Source organism: Malaya genurostris, chromosome 2 (genome assembly GCF_030247185.1).
Source record: "Malaya genurostris strain Urasoe2022 chromosome 2, Malgen_1.1, whole genome shotgun sequence".
Taxonomy (NCBI): domain Eukaryota; kingdom Metazoa; phylum Arthropoda; class Insecta; order Diptera; family Culicidae; genus Malaya; species Malaya genurostris.
Genome location: NC_080571.1, coordinates 98305830 through 98327896, shown reverse-complemented (window position 1 = coordinate 98327896; position 22067 = coordinate 98305830). Strand labels below are relative to the sequence as shown.

Here is a 22067-nt window from a genome sequence, read left to right as displayed (position 1 = left end):
TTCAAGCTAATTGTATGCACACGGAAAATAAAAACTACCTGTTATTTGAGTTCTTTTTACTTAATTTTGAGTTCTTTTGAATCTTTTCTTCCGTTCGCTCCTTTAATTGTTGTCAAAATACAAAGAGCAAAACCACCTAACAGCGAGAGCTTCGTTTAATAAGCCAAAATTAAGTAAATCGTACAAACTTGAAATTGAGTCAATACGACTCAACTGTAGAGTAAATATAACTTACCATTGAGTAGATATAACTAATTTTGAAGTATTTTTTTTCCACGTGCCTTATGGAAACTACCTAGAGCCACTTTACCAAAAAATAGGTTATTGAACGGAACCCCCAAATTGGGTGGAATGTACTTAAGATTAGGTTGTTTTGCGGTTCCGTGCAGATGACAATCGTGCCACCGAGTTGGTTTGTTCCAGTTTCTGTTCTATTATAGATCTTCCATATAGAAATTTTAACTGCTGAATTTGCTCTGAATCTTGCAGCTGCTGAATTTGCTCTAAGGATCGTTATATTTACCAATTCGACAATTATTTCTAGTTTTTGAAAGACCACGGAAAAGGTATACTTCAAAGCACAAGTGTCGAACTGGTTGGTTAGGATTACATTTACATGCAGCTTTTTCAGGTGTTGTTTAGATTCAGTAGTAATTTGCCGATATGTACGAACAGAAAACAATGTCCGCAATCATTGTTGTATTTTATGACAAAACATTTGAATAAACTGTATATTTCTTCATATTGTTAACAATTATAACAAACTTCAGGAAATTGAATTTCTGTTAACGCAACATTCAACACGTTCTGAAAATTCCATCGTCTGAATGATTGAAGCATTGGATCCCGGAAATTAAAGTCCTTAATAATCTAGAATAAGAAAAAATTCACATTATTCAAAATAGCAAACAAAGTTATGTTGATGAATTCTCACCGCCATGGCAATCATTTGCACATGAGCATTATTCGGATGTCCAACAATAACAATATCATTTTGACTACTGATGGAACCGAATTCACAGCTCCCCGTGACTTCTCCTGTAGCAAACAGCTTCTGGGTCTTGAGAGGGAACTCAAACTGACCAAAAGTCACCAACAGCGTTCCCGGTGCCTGATAGTCCTCCAAATCAGGGGAGAAATCTAGCGCTACATCTACGTTTTTCCAAAGCATATTAGCATTGATCTGAGCTTCGTCATCCAGCAAGACTTGTTGGAATCGTTGCATGTTTAGTTCGATTGAGCCGATTCGTGCAACAAAAGCAGAATGAAATGATACATGGCCGGTCAGTTGCATTCCCGATGCTGAGATGCTGCAATAATAGTGATTAAGGCACAGGAATTTTGAATTATCCAACGACTTGGTTTACGCACAATTTTAAACAGTTAATTCTAAGTTGATTAGTTAAGCAAACAACAAATTACTCGTAATAGATTTGAGGCCTCTGCTGAACAAAATATTCCACTTACTTAATTGGAGCCGTATAATTTTCGACTGGCAAATCGGCTCCCGTTGTGGAGCGTGTCTCAAAGATTTCTACAAATCGTTTTGCTATTTTGTTAATGTACATTTCTGGTTCGATAACTGAAATCAGAAATCTATTTCATTACAAATCCTATTACGGTAAACTAAACTCAAATCGCACTTTTGACAGCAGACTGCACATTTTTTACTGTGAAATATAAAATAGTGAAACAATGTATTGAGTACACTCGTAAATTCATTGTTCGTGCTGCACAGGTCTTAGGTTTAACTGAATACAGAAATTTCAAGCTCTATGAAGCTTTTAGCTTATTGAGGCGATATCAGGTTCAATTGATAACAATTCTGCTCAAAATACAAGATAACATTGAGGTTTAATGCAGTAAATCGATGCATTTCTTAGTTTGGTCCCGTCATTTTTTTTGTCATCTTATTAGTCAAACAACTAAACTTAACAACTTAATCGGCATATAATCAAAACGGATTGCGACGTAATCGGAATCAGTAACTGCGTTACGACACAAAGACACAATATAAGAGAAAATAGTGTAAAGTAGGGTTACGATACCCCAATTCATCTCAGCTTCACCATTTTACGGATGTCGGTCAAATTTTATTGATTTTCAAATATCTTTTCAGTAATGATTTCCGCTAAAGTTTCATTTAATAAACGATCAGTAGAGTGTACTGGGTTTTCATGACATAATTATACAAACTTGTTCATCATTAAAAATAATCCCTAAATATATGAACGTCGTAAACTAATATACTACATCCAATATAATTCGACAGTCCTACGACAAGAGAGCCTAACTGCAAATGTTTGTTTCTCTTTGATTACTTTTTCTTTCACAATTTACCGCACTGATTTTATATATGACGCCTTACTCTTCGCAAAACTTTCAAGGTCAAACCACAAGCTTTCGATTTATATTGAAAACTTTCGAGAAATAATCAAATAATCAAAAGAGAAAATAAATAAAGAGAGACTCTCATTTGCAGTTAGGCCCTTTTGTTGTGGGACTATCGAATTAATCACCATTGGCGGCTCTGATACATCAAAGTCATATGTTGAAAGCCGAAGTATAAAATCTAGGTCATTGAAAAATAAAAATATTAAAAATGCACAAGATGTTTCCGTCTGGAAATAACAACAATCATTAAGAATTGAATCGATCATGTACAATTTCTTCGCTGCAAAATAGAAAATAAACCTATTTTCCAGATATGATTCTTACTGATGCAGTCAGTAATGTTTGCTGAAATTCTTCCTTATTATCGATCAATTCACTTTCAAAATGTCAAAGGTTTTACTGAATTGGGAAAAGGCAAAGTTTGACACTATGTTAGTAAAAAGAAAGCAAATATTTTCTGGAACTTACTGAAATCCGGTAAGTTACTTACTGTGAATTGGATAAATATTACAGATCTTTTAATGCAAATAATGTTCCATAATTCATAATCGTAAAAATAATTACCGAACATCAAAAAATAAATTTGGTGTGAGAGAAATTTTAGAAGATCACCACCATCAGTAACCAAAGAAACTCCAAATATGAATCGATTTACATTATCTACAGGACTCTCACATTATGTGATAATTGTGATGGCGTTTTCTGATGAAACCAAATCCCTTCCAGTTTTAACCTCCACTGTAGCCAAAGGTTCATCAAGATTTATCGCCTCCGAAGCTAGGAGTCTAATTTGGATAAATTTAAAAAGCAGTGTAAAATCATTAATTTGAATATATGTTGGTGCTTCCAAAATTAAAAACGTGCTAAATCCACCTAGCAGTGAGATGATGCCTTCTTTTTTTTTTAATCTGTATGTGTTTTTTGGATGAACATTCTTCGGTGTTTTAGTACTCATGACATTAGTTCAATGGTCGTCGTTTTAAGCGGCAGTTTGAGATTTTGATCACTCATTACCCCATTGAATCTAAACGTGTGACAATCGATTGAACATTCCATGAGATGACGTAAATAATGTAAATTCCATCACTTTAGAGTTTTTCGTCGTTTTTATTTACCGTACTTCCAGAGCCGGTATTCAGGAACCAGAAAAACCAAAATCGGTTTGAATGGCCAGAAATTGATATTACGAATAAATTGCAATAGTTTTGAGTCAGACTTTGAAGCTTTTTGGTATTGTCATCTTCTATATCTATATTCTATTTTAAAAACACATCACCCTGTAATTCCAGAATCGGAATTCGAAATTGGATATTGTGCATGCAGATAAAAATCGGAAGCGACGCCTCTCTCGCCTGATTATGTTGCTCCAGCGAAGTTCACTGTGCACCAATGGTATGTAGACTGTCATGCGATATATTAATCATTCATAATTGTACGAAAATTCACTCCCTTGTAACGTTCAGTGTCAAACCCATTGATTCCCGAACATACATTATCAACTTTAAGAGCATTCAGAAAGTAATATTCCATCGTTATGTGCTTCGATAGTGGAGGCAAGACAATGTATTCATTTATGTTGAAGCACGTGGTTCATAAACAAGACAACAAAATATGTGTAAAGTAACATGGTTCTATCAGTTGATGTATAGGAAATGGCAGTTCAACTGACGTCGCTCGGCAACGTCGCTGCGCTGGACTGTCCAGCGAATTGCAGATTAGTGCTGCAGCGACAATAAAATTCACCAATTCCGTATGAGACCATAAGCAGGGATGCCAGGTTCACAGATTAATCTGTGATTCACAGATTTTCAACTTTCTGCACAGATTTTAAATATGGCACAGATTTTCTCAGATTTCTGAAAATGATCGAAGATTTTCACAGATTCTTAAATTAATCACAAATTTTCGCAGATTTTTGTAATCGATCACAGTTTAGCACCAAAAAGTACAGAGCGGTTGAGTAAAAGGTACATAGCGGTATTGGTAGTGAGTTGGTAGTTTTTATTTGCTCACCAAAATGATTCCGATCACCTTTTTTTTGCTCACCAAATTGATTCCGATAATAAGTGGAAAAAACTTCGGAAATTCTCCAGTAGAAGTGGTTCAACTCCTCATATAAAAAATGGGTCAACAATGGATCTCTGCCTACCGGCTTTGTTGAACAAAAAAATGGCACTCGGTTCAGTAGTCTGTTTCAAACTCGGCAAACGAAGGTGTTGAACGTGTTGAACGAATAATTGGACGTTAATTGGACCAACCATACAATGTATTGGACCAACGAAAAACCATCGTTGAACATTTTTTTCTAAGAGGGACGATTCGATATCGGAACCGGGAAATGGGAACCGGTGTAGCCGAAGTTAGTTAAACTCACCTAAGGAGCTGTATAGTTTAGATTCGATTCAAAATGTGAGGAATCGTAGTACGAATTAAATTTTTGGGTTCTATAAGTTTATTTGGTTATCGACTATCCAAATCTGCAAACCTGACTAATTTTTATAAAATGGACATTTTTATACTAATCATCCTGTATCTCTCATGTCAGATCTGACTAAAAAGCAAAATGTTTTATAGGATCTTAAGAACTTTCATTTCAATCTTAGATGACTCTTAGACTCTTAGCACTGACGAGCCGAAGGCGAAACGCAAAGAAACTTGAAACAAAATATGTGCTTTTTTGCACAAAACAAAAAACCCCTAAATGTTCAAACTCTGCGGCGAGGGCGACCAGTAGCCAGTCGTCATTCGTTTACGCCCGAGACGTCAGATAGGATATGGCACCTAGTGTTATATCCTTAAAGGGTCACATAAGTAGTGTGGACTTTGCGTCTGCTTAGCGGTTCAAGTTGGACTGCTAGGCGGAGATGGCAGTTCTACTTGAACTGCTTTAAGCACTGACGAGCCGAAGGCGAAACGCAAAGAAACTTGAAACAAAATATGTGCTTTTTTGCACAAAACAAAAAACCCCTAAATGTTCAGACTTTTAGATATTTTTTGAATCTTAGACCGCTTTCGCCATCTACGAAAAAATAAGTTACATTATTTTAATTTCATTTCACATGAAATGAAAGTTCAGAAACCTTATATGGGAGTATACGACTTTTAACATGATTCTAAGTTTGTAGAAAATGGTTGAGCCATCTCCGAGAAAATTGAGCGACATTATTTGTCACACACGCGTTTGCTGATCTCGACGAACTGATTCGAATGGTTTATGGGTGTTACGTTCTTCCAACATTTATAGCTGTGTGTAGTTTAAATCAATATAAGTATGGAATTGTGTTTAACTCGAAAATGCTGCCATCTTTGCCATCAACGCCAAAAACGAGCTGTGCTAAAATCGATCCGCGGTAAAATGTCATGAAAAATGATGCTATACACAGTCTTTCTGGTACTTAGAAAAAATTGCATGTAACAGTATTATAAAAAATTGGGGTGTGGTTTGATTCCAAATGCTCGTGGGGAGGACACATTAGATATCTGATAACAAAATGCCAACAAAGACTAAATTTTCTTCGAACAATAACAGGATCTTGGTGGGGTGCTCATCCGGAAGATCTAATAAAATTGTATCAGACAACGATACTTTCTGTGATGAAATATGGATGCGTTTGCTTTCGTTCCGCTGCAAACTCTCATATTATCAAACTGGAGCGAATTCAGTATCGTTGTTTGCGAATTGCTTTAGGATGCATGCATTCGAAACATACAATGAGTTTTGAAGTTCTGGCAGGAGTTCTTCCATTGAATCCCCTGGTTATTAGTCATCACCTGGTTATTAGTCACTTCGAAAGACTAACAAGCTTCAATCTCAAACAAGATTCATGACAGTATATTTTAACCATCGACCATCGAGGAAATCGACCCTTCAAGATATATTCCTATCCGTGACAGCCTCCTAAATGTACCTGACTCAACTTTATTTTTCGACACATCCATGCAGCGCGAAGTGCGTGCAATCCCGGAACACCTACGCTCGATGGAAACGCTAAAACTATCTACAAGTAAGTGCAGGCATATTGACTCTGAGAAAATATTTTACACGAACGGATCACGAATTGAAGAATTGACTACTGCGTCCATTAGTTTATCCTATAGCTAAATTTGAATAGAAATGATGTGATGATACAAACAAACTCGAAATAGTTTATGAAATTATCAACAAAATATATAAACATTGCAGCTTATTTTATAACTCACAGCAGCTAATCGTTTGGTTTAATTAATATGATAGTTAAAAATAAGAGGAATATGTTTTATTAAATTCAAATCGTTGTGACTATATTAGAATTATATTAGTATAAGAATTCAATGTAAAAGTGATGCTACTGCGAAGGAAAGCTTATGTAAATCGCCTTAAGAAATAAACGTATTTATGAAAAAAAGTATTAAAGGTCATGTTTCACGTTACTCCCAAGTATCGCTTTATCATACAGCGCTTAAAACTCCTACTGCTGGAATAGGAGGAAAAGTCGATTACACAAAAATATCGATATCTCCGTTAAAAATGAATGAAATTCAACAAACTTTGATTTGTTGGAAAGCTTTTGCCTTGAGAAATCTAAGTCTTGAAATATTTTGTCGTGAATACGACTTACTTTACTATGGGGTGCTTTTTCAAAATTTACCCTCTGAGAGAGTGATAAGTTTTTGATCGTGAATATCTCTTGTTGTATCTAACGAATCAACATAATTTTTGCTACACGTCGTCGGAAATATGATCACAATTTTATGATAAAACTTTCAGTTGTGTGACATAATCTCAAATAGTTCAAAATTAATCTTTTTCTGAAATGTTTGGTATAAACGAGTACCAAAGAGGATAATTCATAAGGCGCGTTTGCCTTTCTCGTATTTTTAAAGCTCATAGCTCAGTGATCTGTGAAAGGATTTATATAATCTAACTATCAATAGAATCGAAACTTTTCAACTTAAGCGTGTATAGAAAAAGCATTGAAGTATTTCAATAGTACACTATTGAAAAACCTGTCTCATTTGACCCATGTCAACACCAGCCAACGCGTTCTGAGGAAGAGTACTAAATATCTGCTGCTGTACAACAAATCGTTCGAGAAAATGTTCCGAATAGTGTTTAATATCGTAGTGATCGTCAATTCGTCAATTTGGTCCTTCTGAAAGGCAGGAATGAATCCCGTACAGCATCCGGATAGCTTCTTTCAATGAAATGCAAATCCGAAATGAAATAATTTTTATAGCCGTTAGGACCGCCCATTAGTGAAAAAGCTACAAACGAAATCAGGTAAAAACAAACCTCTCAACAAAAATTGGATCAGTTTCGATTCTATCGCCACTGCGAGCAGATGCATTTTGTGTCGTTTGCAAAGCTAGTTTCGCTTCCGACAAGAGCGATTACGTCACAGCTGCCAGTCATTTGCATTGGTGAAAAAGCAACGGTGGAGAGCATTACACAAAATCAGCCGTTATAATGGCTCTAAAAGTTCTCTAAAGAACTATTAGGATTTGTTGTTCGCAAATCAAAGGGAAATATCCTCAGTTTAGTACAAATCTAGAACAGTTCGGTTAGATTTGTGCACTTTTCGCTGTGTGAAATTCACAGTAATCGAGATCAAGTGAAGCATTCTTTATTTTTGCGAAAAATGTGGAAAAGGGAAATGCTTGCATAATTCATACAATTGATCAACTAATTGATATTCGGAAGTGTTAAGGAACATGTCAGTTGTTTTCGTATTCACGACATTCAGTTATGTCTCTGACATTACCCACCCGCCTTTTTTTTTGTTTACAAGGACAATTGTGACAGATTTTACCAAGAAACAAAATTTTTACATAAAACTGAAGGTTATGTGAAAATTTTCACTCTACTTTTCACGTAGGTTTCAATGGACTGGTATTTAAAAGCTGTTTAATGCATAATCCAATAAAAGTTTTATAAGTTTATGAGTAAAATGTTATGTACTGTTCATATCACATTTACCTATCAGTTCATATCAAATTTAGATACCAGAGAACTACTATTTTATATGTTGGCTTAAATCAAATTGAGATATTTCAGATTTTTTAATAAATCTATGAAATGAAAAATAAAACATTTATTTCAGAAAATTAGCATAGAATTTCAATGGCTGAAAATAAAAAGCAACTAACAACGTCGTGGGATCTCGAATCGACAAGCCTCCAGAAATCGTGTTTGTTGTCTCTGAAATCCAACCGAAGCCGAAGTGGAGATCCCAGAACTCCCACAACACTACCGATGCAGGTTGAGGTCGCATTACATGGGTCCAGTGTCACTAGCTTCATACCGATGAAATTTTACACAGATTATCTATAGATAGCATACTCAAATTCTTGTTGCTAAAACAATTTCAAGTGCAAACAAAATCGCGACTGTTTCAACATCGTTGGTAGTGGTGCGCCATCTTGCGTCAAATAGCGAAAGCTTTGTTCACAACAGATTACTGACTACGCTCGCCTCACTTATAGGCTAACTGCATATCTCGAAATAGCGATTAAAGCGACACCTTGTGAGGGCTGGCGTCGTCAGCGCGGTACTCTTTAATATCCTTAGCCATGGTTTTACAAGCTAAACTCGACTATTTTAATTAATATTATTTGCATAATCAGACGAAGTATGAGCACGGTTATTAAAAATCTCTTTCAAACCGTAAAATTTTCTAGTTTTCGTCACAAATCGTTGAGGAAGGGAATAAAATAAGGAAGAACGGAATGACAATGGGTTTCTCCAGGGAACTGTTTTGCGCACCAATAGCTCGCTAAAACGCGAAAATTTGTATTATCCCGCTTTTTAGGTATCTTTACTACTTGTCGATTAAGGAAACTCGCGTACAAAAACGATTAACCACATTTAATTGCACTACATACATTTGAATATTCTGGCATCAATGTTTCTGCCTTCTCTTATAAAGGGTAATAGAATTGCTGAAAAAACGACTTTTGATCGAGCTCGATCAGAGACCAGCTCGACGAGATCGGAAAATGTTTCTCTGTGTGTGTATGTGTGTTTGCGTGTGTAGAAGCTTGAACCAATTGAAACAAACTTAGATTCGTTTGCATGCTACTATTGAGTTATTGGTGAAGTTTGAAGATCAAGTGGCTATCCTTACCAGTTCCAGAGATATGATGATATTTTATTTTATTTTATTTTATTTTTTATTTTATTTTGTTAAATTTCGTCCATCTGACCAACATGGTCTTAATGGAACTGTCTAATTCTAAAAACGAACAAATAACAAGAATAAATACATAGTGGTTAAGTAATAAAATTAAAATTACGGACGGACTGATAGTAAACGCCGACGGAAGCTATTAGAAGTGCGATTGAAGTCGAAGTGCTCGGAGACTTCGTTGAAGTGACGAATTGAAGCAGCTAGAGAGCTGTTTGCAGCGTAGTTCGTGAACTGTGGGGTCTCAAACAGTAGAGTTCTCGGTCGAAGTGAGCGGGCAGGAGCATATAGGTTGATTCGAGCCAGCAAGTCTGGCACATCGTACTCAGCAAGCAAGATTTTGGCAACAAAGGTAGCATTTGATGCATTCCTTCTATCAGTTAGGGTGTCGAGACCCAGCAAACGACAGCGGTCGGCGTACGGTGGCAGGTTACGTGGGTCACTCCATGGCAGGTATCGCAGTGCATACCTGACGAATCTGCGCTGCACAGCTTCGAAACGTGCACTCCACACTTCCTGATAGGGACTCCAGACAACAGAAGCAAATTCAAGCAACGAGCGAACCAAGGAACAATACAAGGCCTTGAAACATAGCGGATCACGGAACTCACTCGATATCTTGAACATGAATCCAAGTTGACGATTCGCTTTGTCGATCGTAGTTGAGAAGTGCCGAACGTATGTAAGCCTTTCATCCAAGACGACACCAAGGTCCTTGACGTGGTCGACACGTTGAAGCGGGGTCCCAGCGATGTTATAATCAAACGGAACTGCAGTCCTGGTCCTTCGAAAGCTAATTACAGAACATTTGGCGACACACAAGACCATCATATTACGTTCGCACCAGTCGTTGAAGATGCACAGGAGGTTCTGCAGTTCTCGGCAATCAGCTTGGTTACGAACTACGTGATAAATTTTGACATCATCAGCGAAAAACAATTTTCCTCCACGCTGTAGGACAAAAGCTGCATCATTGACGAATAGTGAGAAGAGTAATGGACCCAGTGTGCTGCCCTGCGGAACTCCTGAACAGTTGGAAAAGCAGTCAGAAGAACTATTTCCAATGCAGACAGATAATTCTCGTTGCACCAGGTATGATCTTAGCCAATCGCAGAATCCAGACGAGCATCCCATTTTTTCAAGTTTAGCTAGCAGAATGTCATGGTTGACTTTGTCGAATGCAGCTTTTAGATCCGTGTAGATCACATCCACTTGCAGTTTGTTGCATATTTGCTCCATGCAGAACGATGTAAAGCTAATGAGATTAGTCTCAACAGAGCGACCCGGAAAGAATCCATGCTGGTAGGGACTAATGTATTGCTTGCAAGATGCAAAGAGTTTTTCGTAAATCAGCGTCTCAAACACCTTGGATTCCACTCCCAGCGAGGTAATGCCACGGTAGTTCACTATATTGCATTTATCCCCTTTCTTAAACACGGGGAACATCGTAGAGCGTTTCCATTCCGATGGAAATTTGTGCAGACGAAGCGACAAGTTGAATAATGCAGAAAGCGGAGCAGCTAAAATGTCGGAGCATTTTTTCAGAACAGCTGAGGGAATTATACTCGGGCCGGGTGAATATGACGACTTGATTTTGCTTATAGCCGTGATAACCATTTGGACATCCACTGCAAACACGTCCATGTCGATGACATTAGCAGGTACATCACGAACTGCTCTGCCTATCTCAGCTTGCGTTGGTGAGTCGTTCGAGAAAACACTCGAGAAGTGTTTCGCAAAAAGACTGCACTTATCAGCAGGGGACACAGCAATGTCATTGTCGAGATGCAGCCTTGACGGGAGACCATTTTCTTTCCTCTTTGTATTGACGAACGACCAGAATCCCTTCGGGTTGCGGCACAGATTCTGTTGAGTGCGATTGACATACCGCTTGTAAAGGAACTTATTGTAGCTGCGATAGTTGTTGCTGGCAACTGAGAAGTTCTGTTTGGTAAGGGGGGATCGTCGGCTACAGAATGCACGAAGAGATTTAGCACGTGCACGCTTCAGTTTCCGCAGAGTGGCGTTTGTCCATGGTGGCTTCCTCGGAGGTTGGGACCTCGGTACAGAGGCAGATATCCTAAGATGCCCAACAACTGCTCGTAAAGAGGGTAGTGGAAGACCAGCCAAAATTATGGACGTAAAAGGACTTCGTTCTCTTTCTCGTGCCTTCAACAACAAGGATTCACTGAGTCAAAGGGATGCCGCAAAAAAGTTCAACTGTTCTCACAAGTACATCTGCAAAACATTGAAAAGCCTCGCAATAAAGTACCGAAAGAAGACACGAGCCCCTGGATATACTGACGCACAGATTTCAACGCTGGATTCCCAATGCCGCTGGTTGATTAAAAATTTTTCCGGAAAAAGTTTTGTTTTGGACGACGAAAGTTACTTCATTCTTTCGAAGACGCAGATTCCCGCAAAAGATCGATACTATCCAACGGATAGTTTTACTGTACATCCGAACATAAAATATTAGTTTAAACATAAGTATGAACAGAAAGTGATGCTGTACATTGTCATTTCCGAGAAAGGCATTTCTAAGCCATGGTTCAAGCCATCTGGGTTGGCAATCAATCAAGATGTGTACTAGAACGAATGTTTGTAGAAAGTTTTGATCCCGTTTTTTTTTTCAAAAACATCATGCACGTATTGTCGTTTTGGCCGGATAAAGCGTCGTCGCATTGCGCCAAAAAACACAATCGTTCCTGAATACCCATTCGATCCCATTTGTACCCAAAAACCACAACCCGATAAATCTACCTCAGTGTCGGCCAATCGAAGATTTCTTCGGGGTTTTGAGCTGATGCATTCGCAAAGTTGACATGAAGGCCGTACAACGCTCCTATTCCGACATCAAACGGAAGCTTCGCCGAACATCCGATTACGGACCGTTTTCAAATGTTCACTAATTTTTTTTCAACAATGAACAATGTATCTTTAATTTCAATAAATCAGATCTTCTCCAAGTATGTTTGTCCTTTTTTGACAGCTTGAGAGAGAAATTCCAAAATTTTAGTTGCCACCCGTTAGTAACATGTTCTATAATTCTTCAAAAGGCTTGAATTCACTACCACGCAATGTATGCAAATTAAAACTCAACAAAATCAACCTCTGAAACTCAAACAGAAACCGTATTTTGATGTGGTTGGGACCACTGAGCACTCTGTTAAAAGTGAATGGATTTTTACAATCTATGGCTTGTAACTATGCAATTCAATTATTGCAATCACAAAAAACTGAAAATTTTGACATCTAACTATGTATAACTTAAAAAGTAAAGATCAAATAGCAAAACCAATCAGCTGCGTACTGGCTGACGAACTTTCATTTGCAACTAGTCTCGCCATCTCTGAGATCTTGACCTCTTTGTGAACAACATATAACTAACCACACACACACGGTCATTTTCTCAGTTCGTCGAGCTGAATCGGATGACCTTCCGGGCATCGGGTAATTTTCCCAAAATTCGAGCGAATCCCATACCTATTTTTTTATACTTACAAAAATATTGTAAAAAGTAAAAATCTGGTTTTTGCAGATAATGCGAACAGAAGTGTTCAAAATTCCAGTTGCGTTTATGTAAATGAAGAAAATAGAGACCATTGCAAACTTTGTAAGCTATCACACTTTGTTGAACATTTCATACGCTCGATGCAGCGCACCGCGCTGGAGACGCTATGCCCTACATGGTGGCGCTTCCGGAGCTGCGCAGGTAGCCTATAATCACGTTGTCGGACGAACGAAATGCAGGATACTGGTGATATCGTTCTTTTCAATTTTTTAATATTTCTCTTAATTAACAAAGCCGCTGTTTTGTAATAAATTGCAAAATAAACTAATCATCGCCCTTCGTCATTTTCAGTTTTAACAATCAAGGGTTGTTTGTTTTTCTGGTTAATTTCAAAGTCGAAATATTGACGACGTGCGCGTGATGTCTATAGAGTATCTGAGCATGGCATATGTTTGTGGAGATATTTATCTGTTGACCTTCTTTGGACCATGTTTAAGTAGAACGAAGGTAAATATCGTTCAAACTACGAAGAATATCTTTTTACTGTTTAATGATTTTGGTTAGCAAATGAATATCACCAAAACTTCGTGTCGCGTAAAGCATTCTTCTTCGATAGATGGTTTGATGGGGTTACAGCCTGCTGTTTACGAGATTCGGGAATTGATCATTTCGTACATTGTTTTTTAGTAAAAAGTACAAATTAACACAAGAAACGATAAATTTTAAAGCGTTCTCGGTAACCGGCTACCCAGAGCATTGAACACATGATAAAATTATTTGAAAATTTATCAACAAACATCCCCTTCCTGTGACCTCTCACGAATAGAACTGCATTTAGATGTGATCGGCACCGGCATTAACGCCGACGCGGATTCGCCAATCATCGCACGGCTGTAATCGCAAATCATAATCGATAACTGGATTTCATACCTAAAACTTCCAAAAATTTCACAGACCCGTACTGCATAAAAGCTTTATACTTGTTGCTCGTTTGGTCAATTATAGAAAACGCATCTGTTATTTCGCTGCCTTATCAGTTGACGTGGAGCTTAAGGAATAAAAATATACTACGCAAGGTTGTAAAGTTTTTTCTAACAAAATCTTTTTCTTATTTGTATTTGCTAGAAGTATTGTTCGGATGTTTACTGGGTTTGTAAGGAATTTGCAATGATCGATTTCTTTCAATCAGCCTTCCAACACAACAGAATTAAAATGATAGACTGTAATGATGTTAAGATTCAGATTATCAATTAAGCATGTGATTTTGTTTTGCTTGTTTTACTCCACTACAATTCGTAGATATGAAATGAAAGTAAATTATAGAGTTTTTCAGCGCTGTGCGCTATTTATTTCAATACGAAATTTAAAAATAAAACGGTTCTCCATAACATCATCTAAATCATTAGATATGAATGTCCGAGTCCGAGAAAATCCTGCAAGGACTATAGTTATAATGAACACAAAATGATTCATCGACCACTGTTTAAAAACTGTAATCAAAGCCATCGTCATCATCTTCGACAATAAACGACACATCTGACTGTACGAAGAAACCTTCGCCGGATCCACCACCGTCATCGGCTTCCATTACCGGATTTCGTTTCCGCGTCGTCTGCTTCACTTTGTAAGCCGGTTTCCGGAGAGCATGCTGCATCGGTTTGTAGTACGGATAACTTGGTGGGGCAGCAGCGTACTGATTGTCGACTATGTTGGTACAGTTCTGCACCGAAATAGTGTTGTCTTCTGACACTACTGTACACTTGTGCACGGGAACTCCCCAGTCCGATTCCGTGTCGTTCGTTATTTGAATATCCTGCTCCAGTGATTCTGTGTTTATGTCATCCATGTTTGGATCGAACGCAGAAGGAGGACCCCAGACAGGATCGACCAGTTGGTGTCCGTAACATCCGTATCCACAATCACCGTATGACATTGGACATGTACCCGTCAGATAGCACGGTGGTTCGTGGTAATAGAACGGTCTCAGCACAGGCCCTCTTCGATACATCGGACCGTAGTCAAAGCCATCGTCGTAGCAGCCTCTGCATTGATCAACTATCGGTTTATTGTGCGCTTCGAATCCGTAGCCATAGTGATCGTAACAACCATCACAAATCACTTTCATATTGGCCGGCTTCCCACAAACGACGAACGGCCACTGATCTACGTAGACACATTTCGGTTTTTCCGGCTGCGGCACATAGGCAATCTTTTCTTGGCAGTTCCCTGACGGATCACACCGTTTTCTTCGCTGAACATGAACAACATCCGACTTGCACTGAGGACCGCAAGTGCGAAATTTCTTATGCTGACATTTGATGCCTTGCGTCGATGCATGACAAGTCTTCGGACGTACTGCCGTACAACATCTTTCCTCTTCCGGTGTGGACGATTCGCCTTCGGTTATGTTTGAGTATATGTGAATGTTGTTCACGTTTGTCGTATTTACATTCGTAGGAACGTTGACCACGTTAGTATTGTTAACAACGTTAGTTAGTCGAATTATTGTAGTGATGTTTGGCGGAACATGGTACTCTAGATCCTCGTCTTCGTCGTCTCCTTGAATTATCACCTTTCTCTTCAATGATTTCACTTTCAAACTGGGATCATACTCGGGAATGTCGTTTGACTCCACAGGCTCTACGGTAATGACACTTTCCAAAGCAGGAATTACATGAACCTTTGGCATGACGACATCCTCCGGTGCGGGTTGCTTCAACTCGAGAGATTCGTTATCTTCCTCGGACAGTGGTTGATCTTGCATAGGTACTGAATCGACCGACGTTTGTTGACACAATGATTGTCTCTTCAGGCGAATAGATTTATTTTCTTCCACACACTGACGGTAAACTTCGTACTGCGTTTCGTTGCAGATTCGCATGTTCCCTAGATGGGCACACGGATCCGGAGCTCCATGCAAACCAACGACCAGCAGCGTCCAACATATGAACGCTTGGAGCACGATCATCTGAAAATGTATCCCAATGTCATTGATAAAGAATTTAACGAAAGACTAAATAGGAAGTGAAACAGGACTGATAATGGAATCCATATCGCGAACTGCCACAGTTAGTTATCGATAGAAATGCAAAATTTGATTGTTGTTCCACATGTGTATGCAGTTGATTGAAAGATAATTCCGAAAATGCTCCAAATAGTTTAAATATTTGCGATTCGGATCCACGAATACGATATAGAAAGTTAAAGCGTCAAAATTGTCGTGTTTCTTCCAATTATCGTGATTTATGGCTTTGTTTAAAAACGACAATACTCTAATATGATTTAATAATATAAAAGCAATTAAACTCAAACAACTGACAGACTTTTTAAACGTTCCGGTTGGATGAATGATATGACTAATCTAAATTCTTGGAAAGCTATGGCAAACATGGCTGACTTAGGCTGAGGTAATCGCCCAAAGTAATCCCTTGTTCGAAACCGTTAACCATGTCCGATTACTAGAACCACTCATACCTTAAATTAAACGAAAAATGCTCCTTATCCAAGTGCGAATGATTAAACAAAAATCTCCTTTACTCTCGCAGCCTGCATTCAATCCCGGAAGACGGACCAAACTTTATCGATCGGATGAAATTTTCGTACTAAATTCGCGCTCAAACGGACCCGACAGTCACGCAGAGACTATCTGCGTTATCATTCGTTATCGAGTTTAGACAAAAAAAAAAAAGCCCACCACGATTGGCAGAGTGTTATCTTCTACTACGTTTACATTACAACTATTGAAACATGTTTAGGCAATTACCAACAAAGGAAACGTCATTGAGATAACTTTAAAACCACGTTTTGACTCTGTAGTGTAAACATGATATAAGATGACTCTCCAGCTCAACTATTCGTGGTTTATTTGCTCGCCAAGTTTTACAACGTCTTTGCTCACATTACTTCCCAAAAATGCGATTCTGGTCACTGCCGTTAGCGATAATTGAGTAATGAGCCGGCGGATGTTCTACATCAAATTGAAGGGGAAGTAAATTTACAAAAATGAAAAACCTAAATCCAAATGCTTTGAAGTATCCGATCAAACCTGATGCCCAGTGCGAGAGTGGAACCTGAAACAGGAAATGCCAAAAAGTTTAAACTGCAAGAAATTTGCTGTCTTGTTTGATTTCAAAATAACGCGTCAACACGTGCTCGGAGTTCTTATGTCGTTTTCGTTTTTAAATTGCACTACACCGGTGTAGGTAAGGTTGCACTGAAACCGTTCGTTTTTGTCAATTGCACTACACCAGTGCTACACTTTTTCTTCACCGATGCCACTGGTGTAGCACTCATAAAAAGTTAGGTGTAGCTCTGTGCAATGGAATCGTTTATTGTAGTCAATGGTTACTGTTTATGTTTTCGTCATTTTTGTTCGTTTATTTATGTCTCAGTGTAGCACTGCACCGGTGTAGTGCAATTTAAAAACGAAAACGCCATTAGTTTAGTGTATGAAGCCAATTATTTTTTTTACACGCAGAGAAAAATATTGTTAGAATAACCAGACTCGGATTTTACATAATTTATTCTTTGGTATAGTAACATAAGAAAATTGGATTGTTCTGAAGGGTGATTTTTTGGGAGCTATGAACAAAAATAAACAAAAAAAATTGAGAACATTGATGAATTCGATGAGTCTTCATTGGTATCGATAGAACGATCGATATAATTTAATGTTTGAAGATGATTTCATGCAAATGTTGGCCGCTGCTCCGCTTTAGATGACGTAAGGCCCAATTTTGGCATACTCTCCTACATATCGACCGGTATTTCACGAATAATGCCACCGGCCCATAATCCATACCGAACAGTGACTTCTTAGGGATGCATTGGTAGCTCTTGCAATGCTTCTGGCTGGTCTTCACTCCAGATGCGGCACATTTACTTGTTGACGTATCCAGGCACGTATTCAGAAGGGTTGTTTAAGGGGTCCTGCCCCCTCCCGAAATCAGAAACAGAAACCAAACTGTATGATGAATATTTTGGGGCTGTCAATCCTGCAAATTACACCGTGAAATAATGGTTTTAAGAAATCAAATCAAAACTGCATAAAATGGAGGTTCAAACCGGGGCAAAATAAATGACAATAACATTAATAAGGCTCTGCAGATGAGAAAGATATCCAGCCGCAGGATCACGCACATACTTATTTAGAACTAGAAAGTCAAACGCAAGCGCACTTCGAATACATGTTAGGCTGAATCTATTATTCCCAAGTAACAATTCGAAAGCCTTGTGGCTTTGATTATAATTTTTAAGAGTTTTGTAATTGATTTTTCAATCACTACCTGTTTTATGACAACTATAATAAGTGTCTCTTTTGACAAGTAATATCATAGTTTTAAAACTTCTATAAAACCCTTTACCTAGACTAATAACTGGACTAAAATAAAACAATTTGTACTAGAATATAACCATACAAACACTAAAATCGATTTCAAACATGTTGTTTAAAACATTATTGTCAGTCAAATTCTTATATAAATCTAGTTTTGTGTGTGTGCGTGTTCATTGGATGACAGTTTCGCTCAGAGCAAATTTGTGGGTTCTAAAGTACATTTATCTCCAGTCGGTGTTGAGCAGTCGTTCGCACCGCACGCGAATAGCTCTTGGCTCCTGGAAATTTTTGCTGGCTACCTAGAGTTTCATTGATTCAAGGCTTCAGTCTATTTAAGGCTACCTGAAACGCAGACAATTAGTCAGCCTTGCTCAAGGCTATACAAAGAGTGATATTCTAATATAATCAGTCTTTTTCAAGACTAAGAAATTAATCAGCCTTTTTTAAGGCTAGCCATCCAAAAAATTATTTTTCGAACTAATCAGTCTTTGATAAGACTACCACAAAATCAGTCTTTATCAATACTTTTCCAAACTAGGAGTCTATTCGATGACTAATTTAGCCTAGTTAATTTAATTTCAAATTTCATTCATTTCAAAAAATGCCTGCGTCCAACCGAAAAGGCAACAAGCCTAAGGCTAAAAATAATTCCATACAGAATAAATCACAATCCGTTATTCAAAATTTGTCTAATAACATTCACTATCTTATAGAATCTGAATGTAAAAATAAATGACAACGAACGGACTTCTCTTCCGTTGATTCTATGCAGTCTAACAAAATTCTTCTAAAATTCCCAAAATGGACGCTTGTCGTTCAGGGAAGAAACAACAATCTATGCCACCAGTGATGGTGATGATTTCCGACTTTAAAGCATTCTGTACTGAGCTTTCTTCTTTTCTCCCGGAAGTAAAAGTCTCATTTCAAATCGGACGAAGAGGAGAATGTCGAGTCTTGGTTGATGGATTGGAAGATTATGAACGTCTTATCCGATATTTGTCCGAGAAACTTCATAAATTTTATTCATATGATATAAAATCAGACAGAACTTTTAAGACTATCTTGAAAGGCTTATCAAATGATCAAAGTACTGATGAAATTAAAAATGAACTAAAAGAATTGCTTGGTTTTGCCCCGTCCCAAGTAATACTTATGAAGAAAAGAGCGAATGGTACTTCTAAACCACGCTCTGGATTTTCCCGTGAACTTTACCTAATACCCTTCAATCGAAGTTGAAGACTTTAGAAAAAGTATGTTTCATTTCCCACATTAAAATTCATTGGGAACATTATAAACGGCATAATCGTATTGCAAACTTAACGCAATGTCGTGGTTACCAAGGCTTCGGCCATGGAACCAAAAATTGTCTTATGAATATACGGTGTTTGAATTGTGGTAAATCGCATTCGAAAGACGTTTGTCTAATGAATCAAACCATTGATAAATTTACATTTTCAAATTGCGTTGAAAATCATAAATGCAATTATTTGAAATGTCCTGTCAGGGAAAAAATTTTAAACGCTCGTTTGCTTAGACAAGTCAAATCAACGACCTTAAATTTACAGAACATACCTGAAAAAAAACGTTACAAATGCCACGCCTAATTCTTCTAAGGCGCTAATTTTTTCGAATTTAAAACAAAAAACAGGTACGCCTTCCAATTCGTCCTCTAACGAAAACAATTTATTAATAGGTAGATCGGCCAAGTCATCTTCTTCTAATGCTAGTTACACTAGCGTAACAGGTAGAAATCTACCTACCAATATTCCTTCAATGCCATTCACTTCTTTAAACGGGTTAAATTTTCAAGCACTCCGTAACTCCGGAAGTGGACATCGGATCTAGACAATATTTTACTGTAACTTATTGATCCTCAGGAGCTATTATCAGCTCCTAATTTTGTGATCGGTTCAGTTCTCTCGGATAAAGGTTAGTTTGGACTTTGTTATCAATGAACCCGTATAACCGAAATCGGTTCGATTGGACGTGAGCCCAGAGTTTGTTATTAAAGAACGATATTCTTTTCAAAAGAAATAGTGAACAGAGCCGGCTGAGAGTATATTAATTAACTGCATATTTCGAAACGGTCGTAGTTTTTAAGAATTTAGTAAAAAGTTACATATATTCGTGACCTTTGAAAAAAAACTTACAATTACTTAAATTATTTCCTACGTTATATAATTTGTTACTTGCATATATCTTTCACGGAAACATATAAAAATTCAAAAAAAAAATTAAAAATTGGTTCATGAGAACTAGTTCTTTTTGTAGAACTATTAAGTTCTGAACGGTTTTATGAAACGAACTGTTTCGCGCATCTCGAACCTTAATCGACATTTGTTTAATTCGGATGGCTGTCTTTGTTTCGCTTACTGTGCTTGTTTAGAAAAACCTATTCATCTGGAATCGTTGAAAACTTTTCCTTTAGACCAATCTAGAAGATTTTTGAAACCGGAAGTCGGGTCTAAAATGGGAATTTAGTTCGGTCTGTTTTTAAAAGATGGCTCTAGTTCAGCCACGTACTCAGAAAAAAAATTTTGGGGGTGTTTTCATAATATAAGGCAGACCGCGGCTAAATCGAACACTCTTTAGAAATTGAAAAAAACATCCATTACAACTGGGTTTTTATCTCAATCTATGAAACGAAATAATAGCAGGTTTACAAGATATTCAAGCTGTCCGGTTTAACAACGTGTCCGGTTTAGCCCCTGTTTCCCTTAACAATTTCTTGTGTTTCGGGAATGTATACGCGCTTGCTCTGGTTGTTATGAATATTGAACAAAAACAGCTGATGTCGAAAGTATCAAGTGGTTAGACGTCTGTCACTAAGGTCTGAGGACAGAGGGTCGCGTGTTGAGTTTTAAATCGACCACGTGACTCGCTCAATTCCCTTTGCGCATCGTATTTATCTTGTACTCTCTCGTATATAAGCAAACTGTACCGGGTTGCCAGCATACATTTTATTATTTTCATGAGAAGTTTTATCACATTAATCTATCGTATGGGTTGGACATTACATGGATTCCAATGAACAATGATAAAATATTCAACTTTCACAATGATTGAATGTCTGTGTGTTTGGTAGCCTTGTCGAGCAAGTTGAATTTCTCTCTCCTTTTTCAGAATGCTATCAGGAAACCGAAGCGATAAAAACGACGGATGCATTGAAACTGACTATATTTCACAGAAAAATGCAAGACTTTATTTTTATCGCGTAACATATATGTTTTTATGTACTAATCGCATCTAAACTAAAATATCTAGACTTTGTCACGGTAGATTTATGATACAAGCCTTCAAAGCCGAGATATTCGATGAACAAGTAGAGGTATGCATTTCCGAGCGTTCCAATTTTCAGCAGTTCTTCAGCCAGATAAAAATGCAACACGACCGCTAAACTCAATGAATCATTCTGAAAATTTCACAGAATATTCTCAACTAAATTTCGGAGACATTGTCAGGTGGGTTTTTCTATATTCTGCATCGTTTCCAAGAAAATATAATTTGAAACGGGAAAATAGCAAAAAACCTACCACTTTACGGTACTGTCCTCAGCCCTTAAGGTGAAATGTAGCGGAATGCGAAAATCGCGTTTTTGATCAATTATTCAAAAACTAGACCGATTTTCAAAAAACCAAAAACACTTAAGTTTTCGAAATCA

The 22067-nt window shown here is 37.7% G+C and overlaps 2 protein-coding genes across 2 annotated transcripts; both read right to left on the bottom strand.

Moving 5' to 3' along the window:
• Nucleotides 1–694: 694 nt before the first annotated feature.
• LOC131432772 (uncharacterized) lies at nucleotides 695–1746 on the bottom strand. The gene is made up of 4 exons (XM_058599277.1): nucleotides 1644–1746; nucleotides 1468–1582; nucleotides 935–1310; nucleotides 695–870 (listed from the first exon to the last, which is right to left on the bottom strand). The coding sequence occupies exons 1-4, from the start codon at nucleotides 1720–1722 to the stop codon at nucleotides 748–750; spliced, it is 693 nt and encodes a 230-aa protein (XP_058455260.1). The 5' UTR covers nucleotides 1723–1746; the 3' UTR covers nucleotides 695–747.
• A 12642-nt stretch (nucleotides 1747–14388) lies between these two features.
• On the bottom strand, nucleotides 14389–16696 carry LOC131432120 (uncharacterized). Its single transcript, XM_058598222.1, has 2 exons — nucleotides 16546–16696; nucleotides 14389–16039 (listed from the first exon to the last, which is right to left on the bottom strand). The coding sequence occupies exon 2, from the start codon at nucleotides 16037–16039 to the stop codon at nucleotides 14555–14557; it is 1485 nt and encodes a 494-aa protein (XP_058454205.1). The 5' UTR covers nucleotides 16546–16696; the 3' UTR covers nucleotides 14389–14554.
• Nucleotides 16697–22067: the final 5371 nt, after the last annotated feature.

Coding starts and splice junctions, on each gene's coding strand:
- LOC131432120 (XM_058598222.1), bottom strand. CDS start 16,039: ATGATCGTGCTCCAAGCGTTCATATGTTGGACGCTGCTGGTCGTTGGT.
- LOC131432772 (XM_058599277.1), bottom strand. CDS start 1,722: ATGAATTTACGAGTGTACTCAATACATTGTTTCACTATTTTATATTTC. Junction 1,583..1,643: donor TGTGCAGTCTGCTGTCAAAA/GTGCGATTTGAG, acceptor TTCTGATTTCAG/TTATCGAACCAGAAATGTAC. Junction 871..934: donor TGCAAATGATTGCCATGGCG/GTGAGAATTCAT, acceptor TTCTTATTCTAG/ATTATTAAGGACTTTAATTT.